We start from the raw sequence: 21,857 nt of genomic DNA, 5'->3' as shown, positions 1-21,857 counted from the left end.
ATATACCATGTCTACACCCTGTCTATATCCTGTCTATATAGCATGTCTACACTCTGTCTATATCCTGTCTATATACCATGTCTACACCCTGTCTATATCCTGTCTATATACCATGTCTATATCCTGTCTATATCCTGCCTATATACCATGACCACACCCTGTCTATATCCTGTCTATATACCATGTCTACACCCTGTCTACACCCTGTCTATATCCTGTCTATATATCATGTCTACACCCGGTCTAAATCCTGTCTATATACCATGTCTACACCCTGTTTATATGCTGGTTATATACCATGTCCATACCCTGTCTATATACCATGTCTACACCCTGTGTATATACCATATCTACACCCTGTCTATATACCATGTCTACACCCTGTTTATATCCTGTCTATATACCATGTCCACACCCTGTCTATACCCTGTCTATATACCATGTCTACACCCTGTCTACACCCTGTCTATATACCATGTCTACACCATGTCTACACCCTGTCTATATACCATGTCTACACCCTTCCTATACCCTGTCTATATACCATGTCTACACCCTGTCTATATACCATGTCTACACCCTGTCTATATCCTGTCTATATACCATGTCTACACCCTGTCTATATACCATGTCTACACCCTGTCTATATACCATGTCTACACCCTGTCTATATCCTGTCTATATACCATGTCTACACCCTGTCTATATACCATGTCTACACCCTGTCTATATCCTGTCTATATACAATGTCCACACCCTGTCTATATCCTGTATATATACAATGTCCACACTCTGTCTATATACCATGTCTACACTCTGTCTATATACCATGTCTACACCCTGTCTATATACCATGTCTACACCCTGTCTATATACCATGTCTACACTCTGTCTATATACCATGTCTACACTCTGTCTATATACCATGTCTACACCATGTCTACACCCTGTCTATATGCCATGTCTACAATCTGTCTATATACCATGTCTACACCCTGTCTATATACCATGTCTACACCCTGTCAATATCCTGTCTATATACCATGTCTACACCCTGTCTATATCCTGTCTATATACAATGTCCACACCCTGTCTATATCCTGTCTATATACCATGTCTATACCCTGTCTATATACCATATCTACACCCTGTCTATATCCTGTCTATATGCCATGCCTATACCCTGTCTATACACCATGTCTATACCATGTCTATATACCATGTCTAAACCCTGTCTATATCCTGGCTATATACCATGTCCACACTCTGTCTATATACCATGTCTATACTCTGTCTATATACCATGTCTATACCCTGTCTACTCCTTGTCTATATACCATGTCTATATCCTGTCTATATACCATGTCTATACCCTGTCTATATACCATGTCTATATACCATGTCTACACCCTGTCTATATCCTGTCTATATATCATGTCTACACCCTGTCTATATCCTGTCTATATATCATGTCTACACCCTGTCTATATACCATGTCTACACCATGTCTACACCCTGTCTATATGCCATGTCTACAATCTGTCTATATACCATGTCTACACCCTGTCTATATACCATGTCTACACCCTGTCAATATCCTGTCTATATACCATGTCTACACCCTGTCTATATCCTGTCTATATACAATGTCCACACCCTGTCTATATCCTGTCTATATACCATGTCTATACCCTGTCTATATACCATATCTACACCCTGTATATATCCTGTCTATATGCCATGTCTATACCCTGTCTATACACCATGTCTATACCATGTCTATATACCATGTCTAAACCCTGTCTATATCCTGGCTATATACCATGTCCACACTCTGTCTATATACCATGTCTATACTCTGTCTATATACCATGTCTATACCCTGTCTATATACCATGTCTATACCCTGTCTATATACCATGTCTACACCTTGTCTATATACCATGTCTATATCCTGTCTATATACCATGTCTATACCCTGTCTATATACCATGTCTATATACCATGTCTACACCCTGTCTATATCCTGTCTATATATCATGTCTACACCCTGTCTATATCCTGTCTATATATCATGTCTACACCCTGTCTATATCCTGTCTATATACCATGTCTACACCCTGTCTATACCCTGTCTATATACCATGTCTATACCCTGTCTATATACCATGTCTACACCCTGTCTATATCCTATCTATATACCATGTCTACACCCTGTCTATAGAAGAAAAAGAAACGCACACCTATTAAGACGAGGTGCTGGCTAGCTGAGTAGAAAACTTGAAAATAAAAGAGCCGCACACTCTAGGAGCTCAGATGCAAAAATGTAATTCCCAACGTTTCGACAGCCAAGCTGTCTTCATCAGGGTATAATTTACATTTACATTACATTTAAGTCATTTAGCAGACGCTCTTATCCAGAATACCTGATGAAGACAGCTTGGCTGTCGAAACGTTGGTAATTACATTTTTGCATCTGAGATCCTAGAGTGTGCGGCTCTCTTTTACCCTGTCTATATCCTGTCTATATACCATGTCTATACCCTGTCTATATACCATGTCTACACCCTGTCTATATACCATGTCTACACCCTGTCTATATCCTGTCTATATACCATGTCTACACCCTGTCTACACCCTGTCTATATACCATGTCTACACCCTGTCTATTTACCATGTCTACACCCTGTCTATATACCATGTCTACACCCTTTCTATACCCTGTCTATATACCATGTCTACACCCTCTCTACAGCAGGGCTCCCGAGTGGTGTTGCGGTCTAAGGCACTGCATCTCAGTGCTAGAGGCGTCACTGCAGACCCTGGTTCAATTCCAGGCTGTATCACAACCGGCCATGATTGTGAGTCCCATAGGGCGGCGCACATTTGGTCCAGCGTTGTCCGGGTTAGGGTTGACCGGGGTAGGTGGTCATTGTAAATAAGAATTTGTTCTCAACTGACTTGCCTAGTTAATTTAAATAAAGGTTAAATAAAATAAAACAAATTTATAAAAAACACCCTGTCTACACACTGCCTGTACCCTGTATATACCCTGTCTATACCCTGTCTACACACTGTCTGCCACCCTGTCTACACACTGCCTGTACCCTGTCTATACCCTGTCTATACCCTGTCTGCACCCTGTCTGCCACCCTGTCTACACACTGCCTGTACCCTGTCTATACCCTGTCTATACCCTGTCTGCCACCCTGTCTGCCTGTACCCTGTATATACACACTGTCTATACCCTGTCTGCACCCTGTCTGCCACCCTGTCTACACACTGCCTGTACCCTGTCTATACCCTGTCTATACCCTGTCCGCACCCTGTCTGCCACCCTGTCTACACACTGCCTGTACCCTGTATATACCCTGTCTATACCCTGTCCGCACCCTGTCTGCCACCCTGTCTACACACTGCCTGTACCCTGTCCGCACCCTGTCTGCCACCCTGTCTACACACTGCCTGTACCCTGTATATACCCTGTCTATACCCTGTCCGCACCCTGTCTGCCACCCTGTCTACACACTGCCTGTACCCTGTCTATACCCTGTCTATACCCTGTCCGCACCCTGTCTGCCACCCTGTCTACACACTGCCTGTACCCTGTATATACCCTGTCTATACCCTGTCCGCACCCTGTCTGCCACCCTGTCTACACACTGCCTGTACCCTGTATATACCCTGTCTATACCCTGTCCGCACCCTGTCTGCCACCCTGTCTACACACTGCCTGTACCCTGTATATACCCTGTCTATACCCTGTCCGCACCCTGTCTGCCACCCTGTCTATACCCTGTATAGATTGCTCAGTCACAAAACTTCAGGAGCCACCATGGTGAGAATCCTAAATAAATTGATGTCTGTGTTGCAATCAGGATGAGCACCTCACTCCAGATGACTGAGATTGGTTTGAGACATTATTACAGGGCCTTGGCCTGAGGGCATGTTTCTGATTAAGTAGCACATTGTTTGACGGCGTGCTGCTCTGCTCCTCGTCCTGTTCCGGACAGGGAGGCCGCCGATACAGAGGACTGATAGCAGGATCATTACAGAGCTAGTGCTGATCGGACGCTGTGTTTAAACTTAATGAAAGTCATCCATTTCTATGAAGCCATGGACACAAAGCTGACCAACTCAATGGGGCCATGAAGGAGCATGAAGAGTGAGACCACTGCTTTGCACTCATTCAACTGTATTTATTGAAGGGGTGGAGGTTAATATTGCTCTGTTAGTAGGTTTTAATGCACAGCTGCTCAACATGTAAAGTGAAGTGAGAGTGGCTGAGAGCCTACAACTTGTGCTATAATGATTGACACATCAGTGAGGACTGTGGCAGTAGTCCCACATGAACACATGGGCACATACACTCTGTCTTCACAAACACAGTACTGCACACATCACCTTCATTTGACACTCCCTTTCTGTTCTCCAGTGACTTTTACAGGATCTAGGGCCAATGGAGGGAGATAAGAAGAGAAAAATGAAATGCAAAAATAACATTTCAAAGAGTGTTTGAGTATTTGTGTCACCTCAGAGAAAACATCTGTCACTGTCACAGCACCATGAGAAGCACAAACACGGAGAGAGAGAGAGAGAGGGAGAGAGAGAGAGGCAATACAGTTCTCATGGGGTTGGCAATAGAGACTGTACCTTGTGATATGAAATGGCTCCCAGGCCAAGGCCACCACATGGATCAACAGTATTGCCCAACTCTAATCAACAGAACCATGAACAGGCACTAACGAGCACGGAAGAAACTACAATAAACAGAGCAGATACTATACTGAACAAAAATATAAACGCAACATGTAAAGTGTTGGTCCTATATTTCATGAGCGGAAATAAAAGATCCCAGAAATGTTCCATATGCACAAAAAAAAAAAAATCTCTCAAATTCTGTGCACAAATTTGTTTACCTCCCTGTTAGTGAGCATTTCTTCTTTGCCAAGATAATCCATCCACCTGACTGCAGGAATGTCCATCAGAGCTGTTGCCAGGTAATTTAATGTTAATGTCTCTACCATAAGCCGCCTCTAACATCGTTTTAGAGAATTTGGCAGTACAGTACGTCTAACCGGCCTCACAACTGCAGACCACGTCTAACCACGCCAGCCCAGGACCTTCACATCCGGCTTTTTCACCTGCGGGATCGTCTGAGACCTGTCTGTCTGTAATAAAGCCACTTTGTTGGGAAAATCTCATTCTGATTGAATAGGCCTGGCTCCCCAGTGGATGGGCCTATGCCTTCCCTGGTCCACCCATGGTTGCGACCCTACCTAGTCATGTGAAATTCACAGATTAGGGCCTAATGAATTTACTGGTTTCCTTATATGGTATGAAATGTAACTCAGTAAAAACTTTGAAATTGTTGCATGTTGCATTTATATTTTTGCTAAGGATAAGTAAATACTGTACAAAGTGAAAACTGGGTAACAGTTATGTGGAGGCAAAATCGTTTTGTCACAATCTAAATTCTATGAAAATCCTTGAGCTGAATAATGTTTTTCACTGGGAATTGTCCCTGCTGTCCAGTAACCTCTTCATACACCCCACAAAGGAGGGATGTGTTATTGGCCCTTATCTCTGGGGCCGTAAATGCCTAAACAGTCTGATTCTTGTTCTGTCTTTGTAGGTTCAAAAGATCTTATCACTCCCCTATCTTTGACACATAGTCTGTGAGAACTGGTTAGAACCTGCTTTTATTTGTTTGAATGCTTTAAGGAAGTAGAGATAATTCCCCCTTATCTGTTTTGTAAACAGCTCTTTATTTTCTTTTTTTTTACCCCCTTTTCTCCCCAATTTTGTGGTATCCAATTAGTAGTTACTATCTTGTCTCATCGCTACAACTCCCGTACGGGCTCGGGAGAGACCCAACCAAGCCGCACTGCTTCTTAACACAGAACGCATCCAACCCAGAAGCCAGCAGCACCAATGTGTCGGAGGAAACACCATGCACCTGGCGACCTTGGTTAGCGTGCACTGCGCCCGGCCCGCCACAGGAGTCGCTGGTGCGCGATGAGACAAGGATATCCCTACCTGCCAAACCCTCCCTAACCCGGACGACGCTAGGCCAATTGTGCGTCGCCCCACGGACCTCCCGGTCGCGGCCGGATGCGACAGAGCCTGGGTGCGAACCCAGAGTCTCTGGTGTCACCACTAGCGCTGTCGCATCTCGCACCCTACACTTGTCTGTCCATCGTGCATGTAAACAACTATAGCTTAGTCAGCTGATAGCGCCCATGCACTAGAGTTCTCAATTTCAGCCTGAACCCTTGTCTCTCTCTCCTCCCTGTCAGTTGCAGGAGCAGCTACAGGCAGCCATGTGTATTGCGCTGTCCGAGGTGCTGAAGCTGCAATCTAACTACAGTAATTCACTAGTTTCTTACTTGTTGTTTCTCTGACTGAAAAGTTATGTTACCTAATTTGTTGAGAATGCAAAAATATTCCCTATTTGCTAAATGTGCCTTTCCCTGCCATGCTCTGTTCACGTGACACATGCACCCGTTAGGACATAGGCTGGTTTATAATATCCAGAACATGTATTTATTATTTCAATCTTCAAGACTCCATGGCTCCAGTGTTGTTTAATTGATGTGTTCATTTGTTGTGTTCTGTTCTGTTTCCTTAATGCCTAGACCATGGCCTAATTAGGCAGAACATTTCATGTTTTATTTTATTTTCTAAATAAAAAGCTTGATTGTATTTAAAGTCATGACTGACTGACTCGTACTTATATGGGCTACTATATTACTGCATAATAATAATAATAATCCTAAGAAGAACCCGAAGAAGGTGGGTAAGCCGAGCGCTGTGTGCCACTGCCAAACAGGTGTTAGACATGGAGTCTTGAACATTGAAATGGAACCGTGTAAACAACAGCTAACCAATAAGAAATCCTCCAGAGTCTGTTCTAAGGAACAAATGCATTTTTCTGCCTACAAAGATTAAACACAGTTGCATTCCGACAGTTGCTGACATGTTGTGGTTCATTTGTTTAATTATTCAAGGCTGCCTTGTTATTTCATTTTAAAACTAAGCCTACTGTTGATGATATTAGCTTACATACTTTTATAATTCTGATAATAACCACAACAACAAAAAGAAGAAAGAGATCAAGAAGGAGGAGAGGATTGAGCGCTGTGTGACCCATAAAGGTAGGCTATTATTCAAATATTTGTTTTCTGACCGTTTGGAACAGTGTAAACAATGCTGAAAAAATGATAAGAAATCACAGATAATCTGATCTAACGAAAACAATTAGCTCACGGAACCAAACACACACTTCACGGAACCAAACACACACTTCACGGAACCAAACACACACTTCACGGAACCAAACACACGCACACTTCACGGAACCAAACGCACGCACACTTCACGGAACCAAACACACGCACACTTCACGGAACCAAACACACACTTCACGGAACCAAACACACACTTCACGGAACCAAACACACGCACACTTCACGGAACCAAACGCACGCACACTTCACGGAACCAAACACACACACACTTCACGGAACCAAACACACACACACTTCCAAACAGACAACAGAAGAAGCATTTGTCTCATTTCTGAAGATACTTATTATACAGTATGGATGTCTTACTGTATAAACCCTGAGATCCACATACAACAGTATGGTTGTCTTACTGTATAAACCCTGAGATCCACATACAACAGTATGGTTGTCTTACTGTATAAACCCTGAGATCCACATACAACAGTATGGTTGTCTTACTGTATAAACCCTGAGATCCACATACAACAGTATGGATGTCTTACTGTATAAACCCTGAGATCCACATACAACAGTATGGATGTCTTACTGTATAAACCCTGAGATCCACATACAACAGTATGGATGTCTTACTGTATAAACCCTGAGATCCACATACAACATTATGGATGTCTTACTGTATAAACCCTGAGATCCACATACAACAGTATGGATGTCTTACTGTATAAACCCTGAGATCCACATACAACAGTATGGATGTCTTACTGTATAAACCCTGAGATCCACATACAACAGTATGGATGTCTTACTGTATAAACCCTGAGATCCACATACAACAGTATGGATGTCTTACTGTATAAACCCTGAGATCCACATACAACAGTATGGATGTCTTACTGTATAAACCCTGAGATCCACATACAACAGTATGGATGTCTTACTGTATAAACCCTGAGATCCACATACAACAGTATGGATGTCTTACTGTATAAACCCTGAGATCCACATACAACAGTATGGATGTCTTACTGTATAAACCCTGAGATCCACATACAACAGTATGGATGTCTTACTGTATAAACCCTGAGATCCACATACAACAGTTGTTGATTATATTCAAGTTGGGTTTTCCCCTCTCATCACTTCTCTTAGACAAGGCTAGGGCTTTTCACTCACTCCTCACTTTGCTCGCTTCCAACAACATCTCACGTTGTTGTAAAAACCATTGTAAATTAATAGTCTACTTAACTTGAACAAAAGAGCAGATATCGTTTCGGTTTCGGGCTCATTACATTTATGGGATGTCGGACTAGGCCTGGGCTCGGGCTTCAGCTCATCGGGCTTGGGTCGGACCAGGCTAAAATGTTCAGCCCCAATGAAAACTCTACCATTGGCTGCCTAGGCTAAAACAAATATAGCTTGCCCGCTCCATTGCAAGCCTTATCCTCACCGATTGGTAAAGAAATGTAATGCTGAGCTAATGTAATAAAAGACAATTACTTCAGACATTTAAAAGAAAACAGAAAGGAACGATATAAACTGGTACTTTTTTTCAGAACTTTTGCAGGTCGGAACAAAGGATTGGACATTTTTTGGGGTTCCAAACCCTGCGGTTAACTACTGTGAACTTCAAGGAAAGAGATGAAACTCCATGAAAAGAGGAGAGACAACAGGTGAAATCAGATGAACAGTCTGGGAGGTTCAACCACCACACAGAGCTAAACTGTCAATGAAGAAGTGATTTAAGAGGGAGCTATGCTGAGACTTACAGAGGTGAAGTTCTGGGGACCGCACGCTTCTCCTCGGTACTTGCAGGAGAGAAGCATTTCCTCTAGCTGGTGGCTCAGCCGGTCCATAAACTCCAGGTTGCTGCCCTCAAAGTTTCTGGGAGGCAGGAACAGCCTGAAGTCAGACAGTTTGCTGAACCAGGCCTGGCTGTCCTCCTGCAGCAAATCCAGCACCATGGGTCTCACTGTCCGGTTGGCCAGCAGTAGGCCCAGCCAGTGACCAGCAAAGTACAGGTCACTTTTGGTGAGCTTGTAGAGGCGGATTGGGTTGTTGTTGCAGATAGTGACTGTGGGGAAGGCCATCTCCTTGGCCCACTCTGTGTGGATCCGTGTGTAGGTGGGGAAGGAGAGCCAGTGGAGCAGGCGGTTGGAGGACCAGGACAGGAGCAGGCCCAATGAGGTGCACAGGGCCAGCAGCCAGAAGGCCCGACGGCCTATGGAGCCACCGGACACACAAACATGCCTGAGGCCATGCAGACTTGTCCCAGCCAGCAGGGTGGAGGTGATTGAGGACAGGCCTGGCCTTGCAGGGAGGCGCCGGCGGCCTCTCCTCACCACGGCTGGGGATCCCCGCTGGAGACATCGCCCCTCCAGAGCCATGGCTGCCCAAACCGCTCCTAGTACAGAGAGAAAGGCTTCATCTCCCAGCCAGGCCTCAGGGGCTGGGCCCCACATGGAGCTCCAGGGCACCGATATCCCCACTGATGTAATCCACACCTGGATTTGTGCTTATCTGACTCTGCTGTTACACACAATCCGTACAAGCTCCTCACACACAACCTCACTCACTCACACACACACATACTAACTCTCTCTCTCTGTCACAGTGTCTTCTGTTTGTTGTTGTTGGTTTCCTGTTTTACTCTTTAGCTACTTGTTGGGCTTCTCCCACTCAGTCCATCTGGTTCCCTTGACCTGAAAGTACTCCACTCACCCAACTCAGCAGTAAAAAATACATTCAGCCATGCAAATATGCACCAAGCGGTGCAGCTTCTACATGAGCGACTCCAGCATCCGCACCAGTTAGTGTAGCACAGAGCGAGAGAGGAAGAGACACAGAGAGAGAGAGAGAGAGAGAGAGAGAGAGAGAGAGAGAGAGAGAGAGAGAGAGAGAGAGAGAGAGGCAAGATGGGCTGAGAAGCACAGACAAAATGAAAGAACGGAAGGTTAAAGAAGAGAGCAGTGAGTCTGTTGTGGTTCTGGTGCCGTCTGTCAAAGAACGGCTCGTCCTGCCGGTTCCCTCTGCTCTGTCGGCGCTCCTCTCTCTGCCGACCGAGGCTGCTGTCTTTTGGGACTTTGCCGTCGCTCCACTTCGATCAGTGATGCTCAGCCTCGTTCAACCTGCTAACCCTCCAACACCACCACGGCCAGAGGCTGGACTTGTTTACATGACACCGCTAAAACGAGCAGCCGTACATCACTAATTGCCTTTGTGAGTCTACCTCGCTAATTTATTCTCCGGCTTTTTTTGTGAGCTCACTTTTATCTTCTTGATTTACAGCCTTCCCCTCTTCCCATCTGTCACTCTCTCCCTATTCCCCCCTCCGTTCTCCTTTCTCTTCTCCTCCTCTCTTGACTGGAGGAGCGGGTGTGTGTCCTGCGGGTGATAATGTACGGCCAGCCCGTCTTGTGCGAGGAGCAGACGCTTCTTAGTCCCAGACGCACGCAAACACTCATTCACACTGAGAGAGGAGCACATGCACACACACTGCGTTTCCTGTGGGAAACCTGACCAGAGTTGATGGAAAATCTGTTCAGTCACGCTCAGATCCTGGTCAGATCCAGATCTCTCTTTCCCTCATTCTCTCGCTCCAGTTTTCTTTCACTCTCTGTTTCTCTCCCTCAGAACTGTGGCATTTCCAATCGTAACGCTCCTCTTGTTTTCTTCCTTTTCTAAAAATACTTCTCTCCAAATCAAATTCATTAACTTGCCCTCACGCTCCTCCTCCTCTTGTGCCGATGTCCGTCAATCCATCTCAGCTCCACCCCCAACCAGGCTCCTCCTCCTCCCATGAAGTAGATGTGTGCATTCTCTCTCTCTCTCTCTCTCTCTCTCTCTCTCTCTCACTTCCCCTCCTTTGGATATTGCCCTGTTATTTTCTGTATTCTCTTCCTCCTGTGCAGACAGACTGTTCCTCTGGTCCCCTCTCTCTCATCGGGCAGCGTGTCCTCTCTGTGCTCCTCTCCTCCTGCGCCACAGCTCTGTCCACCCAGCCAGTGAGAGAGCGAGTGATGAGTGTCAGTCTGAGAACGCCAGCGCTCTCTCTCTCTCTCTCTCTCTCTCTCTCTCTCTCTCTCTGTCTCTCTCTCCTCCCCCTATGTTTGTCGGCTGCTGCCACAACTTACACAACAGGAGCAGAATGGGAGAGCAGGAGAGTGTGTGTGCACTCAGAGAGGGAGCCTGAGACAAACAGCATCATACTGAATTATTGCTTTGGCTGCTTTACCCTCTTTCAACCTAGTCTTCTCTCTCTCTCTCTCTCTCTCTCTCTCTCTCTCTCGCTCTCTCTCTCTCTCTCTCTCTCTCTCTCTCTCTCTCTCTCTCTCTCTCCCTCTCTCTCTCTCTCTCTCTCTCTCTCTGTCTCCCTTTGTCAAATAAACACAAAACAGCCCTACAGAATGTGGGGAAAGTATTTCCAGCCTGTTTGTGAAACATACATGATCTTGAATTATGTTGTCAACATAGGGGGTAGACAACATCAAGACATTAGACAGATGGAGGGAAGGATGTGATTGAATGAAATATGACAAGACAAACAAGAGTAACACCTAAGTGCAACATTGAAAAGCTCTGTGGTCGTCTTAGTAGAGCTTCAGGCTTGGTTTGCACTGTACATATGGCTTCTCATCACCAACTAACTCTCATGACAACTTTGACTTGTCATGTCTCCTAACAGCATTGGCTCAGCTGTGCTCTTCAGTGAAATCACATGACCACTATCCTTCCCCTAACATTTACATCCCATTTACATCTGCACACGTTCACATAGTGGACGTTTTTATTCACAAAGACGCCACACACATGTACTGTGTGCAACACAACGAAATGAGCAGTAGCGTAGATACTACATCCCTTCTGATAAGTATGGAGAGTGTTGGAGTGTTAGAGAACTGCAGGGGTCATAGTACTGGAAGCACAATTCTGGCAAATAAACAATGCATGAGACAGTGAGACATGAGTGTAGTACAAAAGAAGAAGCATCATCATAATAGGTCAACAGAAAGTGCTGCACCTGCATGTCTGACTCAGTCAGTGGTGTTACTGGGCACCTCAGACAGTTCCAGCTACAGTCCACTCAGTACTGTCCAGTTGGCCTGTAGCAGTTATAACGTCATCATAACAATGCAGTCATTTAGTACCTCTTAACTGTTGAAAAAGATATATAATAAGATATATAGATATTATATACAATAACCATATTGATTATTTAGGAGGAACAGATTATGGTTACACATATCTCTTTTTGGGAAAAAGAAAATCGCTAATGAAACTATAATCTCAGACACATTCATATTTGAATATCTCGGTTTGTAATATTGCTTCATTTGCATTTAAGATGAGGAAGAATTCTCCGAAATGCTTTTGACAGAGCATCCATCTGCTAATGACAAGGTTTTTTTTCCCTCCAAGTGAGAGGATTATTTTTCACTTGTTTAATTGAGTTGCTCCTAGCTGTTCTCAGCTAACAGAGAGGAGAGAGTTGAATAGGAGCCCAGCTCAAAAAACAGCAGAGACTATGTCTCAAATGGCAGCCTATTTTCTATGGGCCCTGGTCAAAAGTGGTGCACTTTATGGAGAATAGGGTGCCATTTGGGACAAACACTATAAGTACAGTAGAATCTGCCCTCTGTGTGTCCCCTATGACTAAGTCATTATCAAGCTGAATAACAACTGGTATCTGTGCTTATCTTGTATGACTCACTGGGGCTAAGTGAATTGTGTAGCTGTTATGGAAACACAAACAGCAACATCGAAAGAGAAAATGTGTAATGTGCAGCATTATAACTCATTGCGTTGGCTTGGCCGACTTGCAGTTGTATGACTTTCTGACAGCTCCATGTGATCTGTGCTGTAAAACCTGAGGGGTCAATGCCCACACACATTTCTGACAGCTCCATGAGGATCTGATCACAGGAGACGTGATGAAAACCTTCTACACTGAGGGGTCATATACACACCCAGCCCACACACATGCCTAGAGAAACCCTTCTTCACATAGAGGACCACGCACACACACACCCAGCCCACACACATGCCTAGAGAAACCCTTCACATAGAGGACCACGCACAAACACACCCAGCCCACACACACACACACACCCAGCCCACACACACGACTAGAGAAACCCTTCACATAGAGGACCACGCACACACACACCCAGCCCACACACATGCCTAGAGAAACCCTTCACATAGAGGACCACGCACACACACACCCAGCCCACACACACGGCTAGAGAATCCTTCACATAGAGGACCACGCACACACACACCCAGCCCACACACACGGCTAGAGAATCCTTCACATAGAAGACCACGCACACACACACCCAGCCCACACACACGGCTAGAGAAACCCTTCACATAGAGGACCACGCACACACACACACACACGCGCACACACAAGCGCACGCACACACACACACGCACACGCACAGACACGCCTAGAGAAACCCTTCACATAGAGGATCACGCACACACACACACACACACACACACACGCACAGACACGCCTAGAAAAACCCTTCACATAGAGGATCACGCACACACACACACACACACACACACACACACACACAAAACCACAAATAACAATCACGTAAAAGGAAAATTGTAAACACATAGAAGATGTAAAATAATGTATAATGTATATCTCACCCATAGGAACACACACATATCATGAACATGCACCCGTTTCTTCTAATGCACCGCCTTGCAGCCTAAAGGACTGCAGAGCCAGTCCTTTATCCAGTCTGAATCCATCCAACAGCAGCATAATTAGACGAGGAGTGTTATTCAGGGTAGCCCAGCTAGCATCAGTATAGAGGAGAACAGCTCAAAGGTTCAACATAAATATCCAATTAGCCAGCCTCCAAAACATCAGGGGAGTCCGAGATTAATCAGAGATATATCCCTGAACCATCTGATTCAATTACACGCATTCTTCTGTCCACAATGATGTGTGCATCTACTGTGTAATACCCCCTGTCCTTCATCAACAAACACTGTCCAGGATTCAAGGACTGAACAATACTACAATAACCATGAAGAAATGATGTGCGGAAAGGGTATAAAGGCTATTATGATTTCCATAGATGAATTGCATCTCTTCTCTCAGGACTTCGAGGCAGACAGAAAATCAACACACACATACAGATTCCCTCATACAAGCATTTTCTACGTGTTGCTAAAGGATTTGAATCACAAAAAGACGGCTTGAGGGTCGCTAACCCTTTACCCCCTATGAGGGAGAGAAGCAGTGACGTGGGGAGAGGATGAAAGATGAGCAGGATGAGGAGACAGTGTATTTTGTGCAGCACTGCCATCCATCAAATCCACAGCATGCATTAAGATGACACCAACAACAGGCGATCAATGGCTTTTCTGTATTTTAGGAGTTTTTTAATCGAGCGTAGTCACACTTGTCTGGCTGTAGGTGTAGCAGGGCCTCCCCTGGCTTCAAACACCGCCTCCTCTCTAAATGAAAGGGAGGGCTGCTGCTGAGCTGTAGGGTGGTAATAGATCGAACGTTCCCTTTGTGGGTGAGTTCTTCGAGCTCACTGCAGTCATTATGGCTATTAGTTGTTGTCATGGCATGGAATAATCATCAGTTGGCTTGATGAAATGAGAGGAGATAGGGGGATTGGGTCTGTTTGTTGTATCCCAATCATAACCCTGCTGCTCTGTAGTGTGTAGTCTCTGATTAGATGTTGTACGACAGCCATCATCTTCACCAACACCACAGAGCGAGGACAGTAATAGCTATGCAATCTGGTATCGACCACACTCAACCTCTCCAAATGGATGGGATGCCTCAGGATCATTCAGGTGTTTGTTTGTCTACTGTGATCTGGTCTGGTGTAGACACACTTCATGTTGTTGCTATGTTAATTATATAGTCAAGTGTGATCCAACATTCCTTAGTGGGGTGCAGGGCCAATAGAAATAGAGCTGGCACTCATAAGCCCCACCACAATACCTTTATTCATAAACAAACTACGTTTCCATCCTGCAAAGATCTTCATCAGGTCACTGTGTTATTTATGTATAAATATATTCACTTCTTATTTCTTACTGTGCAAGATATTGATCTTTCAAATAGATCGACGCCATTACAGCGCCTTAGTTATAGTGCATAGACCAACAGCTACTGTTGGTTTGTAGAGAGACAGCATGTGAAACATGCTTTAGCCCGTTTAGATTGTCTGCAGTGGAAGACGAAGCTTCTTCTGAAGCTTGATCCATGCTGGTGTTATAGCTAATCTGGCTCTAGAGAATGAGGTGAGATAAATGACTCCTGGTCCGCCAGTATACCAGGGAAAGACTGTCATACCACAGAAAGAAGTAGGAGCCAGATACTTCACCGGATGTGATGTATAAATCTGAAGCATCCGTTTACAACTTCTTCTCACCACCAAATAAGACCAGTGGAGGGAAGTGGGAGAAGATGAGCTAGATGAAACTTGGCCGACATTCCGCACATTTTCTCATTGATGTAACATTCGATCTCAATACAGTTTTCTTTATCCCAAAACTACAATCCGGTTATGAACAGAGCGCACTAAGTTTTGTAGACTTGACCCTTTAAAAACGTTTCTAAACATTGCATTGTTTAGAAGGAGCGCAAGGACGACTTGAGTAACTTCACAATGCACACTTCACAGAGTAGGCGTTCCCTAATGGAAATATGCAAATATATGTTAGAACACACCAATAGGATCTTGCTAGCTTGTGCTTGGCTCTGCCCACCTTCTTGCTTGTTCTGCACACTATGCTTCATTTGCTCCCATTTGAAACAACGTCAATGATCTCAAATCAAATCAAATCAAATCAAACTGGGCTAGTTACCAGCATACTGTACAAGGTGTGATGGTGATGAAGGGTCCCCCTGAGAGTTCAGCTGCAGTTATTCAAAATACACAAAATACACTGAACAAAAATATAAACACAACATAAAAGTGTTGGTCACTTGTTTCATGAGCTGAATTAAAATACCACAGAAATGTTCCATACACACGGAAATATAATTTATTTCAAATGTTGTTCACAAATTTGTACATCCCTGTTAGTGAGCATTTCTCCTGCCAAGATAATCCATCCACCTGACAGGTGTGGCATATCAATACGCTGATTAAACAGCATGATCATTACACAGGTGCACGTTGTGCACAATAAAAGGCCGCTCTAAAATGTGCAGTTTTGTCACACAACACAATGCCACAGATGTCTCAAGTTTTGAGGGAGCGTGCAATTGGCATGCTGACTGCAGGAATGTCCACCAGAGCTGTTAATAGAGAATTGAATGTTAATGTCTCTACCATAAACCACCTCCAAGGTAATTTTAGAGAATTTGGCAGTACGTCCAACCAGCCTCACAACCGCAGACCAAGTGTAACCACGCCAGCCCAGGACCTCCACATCTGGCTTTCACCTGTGGGATCATCTGAGACCAGTCACCTGGACAGCTGAGGAAACTACAGGTTTGCACAACCAAATCATTTCTGCACAAACTGTCAGGGAAGCTCATTTGCCGTCGTCCTCACCAGGGTCTTGACCTGACTGCAGTTTGGCGTCGTAACCGATTTCAGCTAGCAAATGCTCATCTGTGAAGTGTGCTCTTGAATGCACAGAGATACCGTGATGAGATCCTGAGGCCCATTGTCGTGTCATTCATCCGCCGACATCACCTCATGTTTATACTCACCAGACGTGTCACCCATTGAGCATGTTTGGGATGCTATGGATCGACGTGTAAGACAGTGCTATCCATATCTCCACAATATCCAGCAACTTCGCACATCCATTGAAGGGGAGTAGGACCACATTCCACAGGCCACAATCAACAGCCTGATCAACTCTATGCGAAGGAGATGTGTCGCGCTGCATGAGGCAAATGGTGTTCACACCAGATACTGACGGGTTTTCTGATACACGACCCTACTTTTCTTTTAAGCTTTCTGTTACCAACAGATGCATATCTATATTCCCAGTTATGTGAAATTTATAGATCCGGGCCTAATTTATTTATTTCATTTGTCTGATTTCCGTATATGAACTGTAACTCAGTAAAATATTTGAAATTGTTACATGTTGCGTTTATATTTTTTGTTCAGTGCAATTTATTGAGGAATCAATAGGACCAATAGGAAGGCATCCAGGACTACTATACATATATACTACTATACAATATATACTACTATACATGTATACTACTATACATATATACTACTATACATATATACTACTATACGTATATACTACTATACGTATATACTACTATACATATATACTACTATACGTATATACTACTATACATATATACTACTATAAGTATATACTACTATACATATATACTACTATACATATATACTACTATACGTATATACTACTATACATATATACTACTATATGTATATACTACTATACATATATACTAGTATACATATATACTACTATAAATATATACTACTATACATGTATACTACTATACATGTATACTACTATACATATATACTACTATACATATATACTACTATACATATATACTACTATACATTTGGCAAAGCAATGGCCAACATTTTTACACAGCTCAATGCCTTTGTATCTCAAGGTTTGTGTGAAGAAAAAGTCATTCCTGTTGTATCGTGCTTTCATCATCTGTGCCTGTCATGTCTCCACCCACAAACAGGTACATGACTGCACATATTGTCTGATGGGGGTCCTATCAATGCAGAGATGCCATCTCTCTGATTAAGGTGCACTGAAATGAACTAGAAAGAGGTCGTAAACCCGTCTCACAAACAGGAGTACTGTATGTACACTGGTGCTGTGATATACATGCTCAGGGGTGCTATAATTTAGAGTGAATGGGGGTGTGACAACACCAACCCCATGCTCTCTCCTGAGTCCCTTAATTCCCCTTTTCAATTCCTGTCTCTGTCATCCTGAGTCTGTCATCAGGGCTGCGTGGGGAGTAAGGAGGTGAATTCATTAGGGAAGGGAAATAGACAGAGCAGGTAGAGGGGTATGGTCGACAGTAGCTCTGTGCTGCTGTGCCTGCTGCTCAGGATACTGCAGCTGAAGAACACGGCAACAGGCTAAAGGAGAGGAGAGTGTGGATGGCTGCCTGCATCACACAGCCCTGACACTGAGAGAAGAGAGAGCTGTCCGTGTGTGGGGGGGGACGGCTGTTTCCCTCTGATAAAAGCTAGCATATTGTTCCCTCTCTGGGCTCAGTCTTTGATGGTGAAACGGTTGCAGACAGAAACCAAACAGGAGCTGTACTAATCTGCTCTCTGTGAATAGAGTGGTCATGTTGTAACTGTTTGTTTGTGTTTCCCACCTGCCTGTGAGAGGATTTCACCTGTTGAGCCAGTCCTGACAGTCAGGGTTGGGTAGGTTACTTTCTTAAAGTAATCTGTTAGAGTTACTAGTTATCAGTCCAGTAATCAGATTGGATTACCCAAACTCAGTAACATAATCTGATTACTTTCCATTACTTGTGGATGACTTTCCCCTTAAGAGGCATTAGAAGAAGTCAAAAAGGATCCATCAAACACATTTGGTGTGTTATTGTAGTAGTCTCTGACTTATGGTCAGATTCACTCAGCTGGAACAAACTTAAATGTGCTCCTTTTTTTAACGCTGCATTGAATGTCAGAAAGGTATCAATGTATTTTTTTCTGGTGTTGTAACTGATTACAGTTACAGTTATTTTTCAATCAGATTACATGTAATCAGTTACGCTCCAACCCTGCTGACAGTGCATTAGCTAGGCCTCAGGGTGTTGTGGATAGTGGTCACTAATAGTGGTCACTACAACCCTCTCTGTCACAGTACTCTAGTCTAGAGTATCATCCTGGTCCACACGACAGAGGAATGGACAGAGACAACACTGCACTGATTTGAGAGTGCATGTGGTGTGTGTGTGTGTGTGTGTGCATGTACACTGCCGTTCAAAAGTTTGGGGTCACTTAGAAATGTCCTTGTATTTGAAAGAAAAGCACATTTTTTTGTCCATTAAAATAACATCAAATCGATCAAAAATACAATGTAGACATTGTTAATGTTGTAAATGATTACTGTATCTGGAAACGGCTGATTTTTCATGGAATATCTACTTAGGCGTACAGAGGCCCATTATCAGCAACCATCACTCCTGTGTTCCAATGGCTAATCCAAGTTGACCATTTTAAAACGCTAATTGATCAGTAGAAAACCCTTTTGCAATTATGTTAGCACAGCTGAAAACTGTTGTCCTGATTGAAGAAGCAATAAAACTTGCCTTCTTTAGAATTGTATCTGGAGCATCAGCGTTTGTGGGTTCGATTGCAGGCTCAAAATGGCCAGAAACATAGAGCTTTCTTCTGAAACTCGTCAGTCTATTCTTGTTCTGAGAAATTAAGGCTATTCCATGGGAGAAATTGCCAAGAAACTGACGATCTCGTACAACGCTGTGTACTACTCCCTTCACAGTGTACTGTAGCCCTCTACCTACTCCCACTTCCAGTACCCTGTAGCCCTCTACCTACTCCCAATTCCAGTGCCCTGTAGCCCTCTACCTACTCCCCCTTCCAGTACCCTGTAGCCCTGTAGCCCTCTACCTTCTCCCACTTCCAGTACCCTGTAGCCCTCTACCTTCTCCCACTTCCAGTACCCTGTAGCCCTCTACCTTCTCCCACTTCCAGTACCCTGTAGCCCTCTACCTACTCCCCTTCCAGTACCCTGTAGCCCTCCCACTTCCACCTAGCCCTCCCACTTCCAGTGCCCTGTAGCCCTCTACCTAGCCCAATTCCTCTACCTACCTCCCCCTTCCAGTGTAGCCCTCTACCTACCCTGTAGCCCTCTACCTTCTCCCACTTCCAGTACCCTGTGGCCCTCTACCTTCTCCTGGCTCCTTCCAGTGCCCTGTAGCTACCTACTCCCACTTCCAGTACCCTGTAGCCCTCTCTTCCAGCCTTCTCCCACTTCCAGTGCCCTGTAGCCCTCTACCTACTCCCCTGTGGCCCTTCCAGTACCCTGTAGCCCTGTAGCCCTGTAGCCCTCTACCTTCTCCCCTTCCAGTACCCTGTAGCCCTCTACCTTCTCCCACTTCCAGTACCCTGTAGCCCTCCCTACCCTCCTTCCAGTCCCTGTACTTCCAGTACCCTGTAGCCCTCTACCTACTCCCACTTCCAGTACCCTTAGCCCTCCCTACTTTCCAGTACCCTGTAGCCCTCTACCTACTCCCCCTTCCAGTACCCTGTAGCCCTCTACCTACTCCCCTTCCAGTACCCTGTAGCCCTCTACCTAGTACCCTGTAGCCCCTACCTTCTCCCCTTCCAGTACCCTGTAGCCCTCTACCTACTCCCCTTCCAGTACCCTGTAGCCCTCTACCTACTCTCCCACTTCCAGTACCCTGTAGCCCCTACTCCCTACCTCCCCTTCCAGTACCCTGTAGCCCTCTACCAGTCCCCTTCCAGTACCCTGTAGCCCTCTACCTACTCCCCTTCCAGTACCCTGTGGCCTCTACCTACTCCCCTTCCAGTACCCTGTAGCCCTCTACCTACTCCCCTTCCAGTACCCTGTAGCCCTCTACCTACTCCCCTTCCAGTACCCTGTAGCCCTCTACCTACTCCCACTTCCAGTACCCTGTAGCCCTCTACTCCCTTCCAGTACCCTGTAGCCCCACTCCTACCTACTCCCACTTCCAGTACCCTGTAGCCCTCTACCTAATCCTCCTTCCAGTACCCTGTAGCCCTCTACCTACTCCTTCCAGTACCCTGTAGCCCTCTACCTACTCCCCTTCCAGTACCCTGTAGCCCTCTACCTACTCCCACTTCCAGTGCCCTGTAGCCCTCTACCTTCTCCCCTTCCAGTACCCCAGCCCTCTACCTACTCCCCTTCCAGTACCCTGTAGCCCTCTACCTACTCCCCTTCCAGTACCCTGTAGCCCTCTACCTACTCCCCTTCCAGTACCCTGTAGCCCTCTACCTACTCCCCTTCCAGTACCCTGTACCTACTGTAGCCCTCTACCTACTCCTCCTTCCAGTACCCTGTAGCTCTCTACCTACTCCCCTTCCAGTACCCTGTAGCTCTCTACCTACTCCCACTTCCAGTGCCCTGTCTACCTTCCTTCCAGTACCCTGTAGCCTTCTACCTACTCCTCCTTCCAGTACCCTGTAGCCCTCTACCTACTCCCCTTCCAGTACCCCAGCCCTCTACCTACTCCCCCTTCCAGTACCCTGTAGCCCTCTGCCTACTCCCCTTCCAGTAGCCCTCTACCTACTCCCACTTCCCTGTGCCCTCACTACTCCCCTTCCCCACTCTACCTACTCCCCTTCCAGTACCCTGTAGCCCTCTACCTACTCCCCTTCCAGTACCCTGTAGCCCTCTACCTACTCCCCTTCCAGTACCCTGTAGCCCTCCACCTACTCCCCTTCCAGTACCCTGTAGCCCTCTACCTACTCCCCTTCCAGTACCCTGTAGCCCTCTACCCCCTTCCAGTGCTGTAGCCCCCTTCCAGTACCCTGTAGCCCTCTACCTACTCCCCTTCCAGTACCCTGTAGCTCCCTCTACCTACTCCCCTCCTTCCAGTCCCCCAGTTCCAGTACCCCCTTCCAG

At 45.3% G+C, this 21,857-nt stretch overlaps 1 protein-coding gene across 1 annotated transcript in view; it reads right to left on the bottom strand.

The window, feature by feature from the left end:
* Nucleotides 1–11,072, bottom strand: part of LOC135563662 (uncharacterized) — a 62,715-nt gene extending 51,643 nt beyond the window's left edge. Inside the window, exon 1 of the mRNA XM_065006749.1 lies at nucleotides 9,017–11,072. Within this exon, the coding sequence (XP_064862821.1) occupies nucleotides 9,017–9,709 (693 nt within the window). The 5' untranslated portion in view covers nucleotides 9,710–11,072. The remainder of the gene's footprint in view (nucleotides 1–9,016) is intronic.
* Nucleotides 11,073–21,857: the final 10,785 nt, after the last annotated feature.

Source organism: Oncorhynchus nerka, linkage group LG21 (assembly GCF_034236695.1).
Source record: "Oncorhynchus nerka isolate Pitt River linkage group LG21, Oner_Uvic_2.0, whole genome shotgun sequence".
Lineage (NCBI taxonomy): Eukaryota > Metazoa > Chordata > Actinopteri > Salmoniformes > Salmonidae > Oncorhynchus > Oncorhynchus nerka.
The sequence above is the reverse complement of the archived record's forward strand: the minus strand, read 5'-3'. Positions and strand labels throughout refer to the sequence as shown.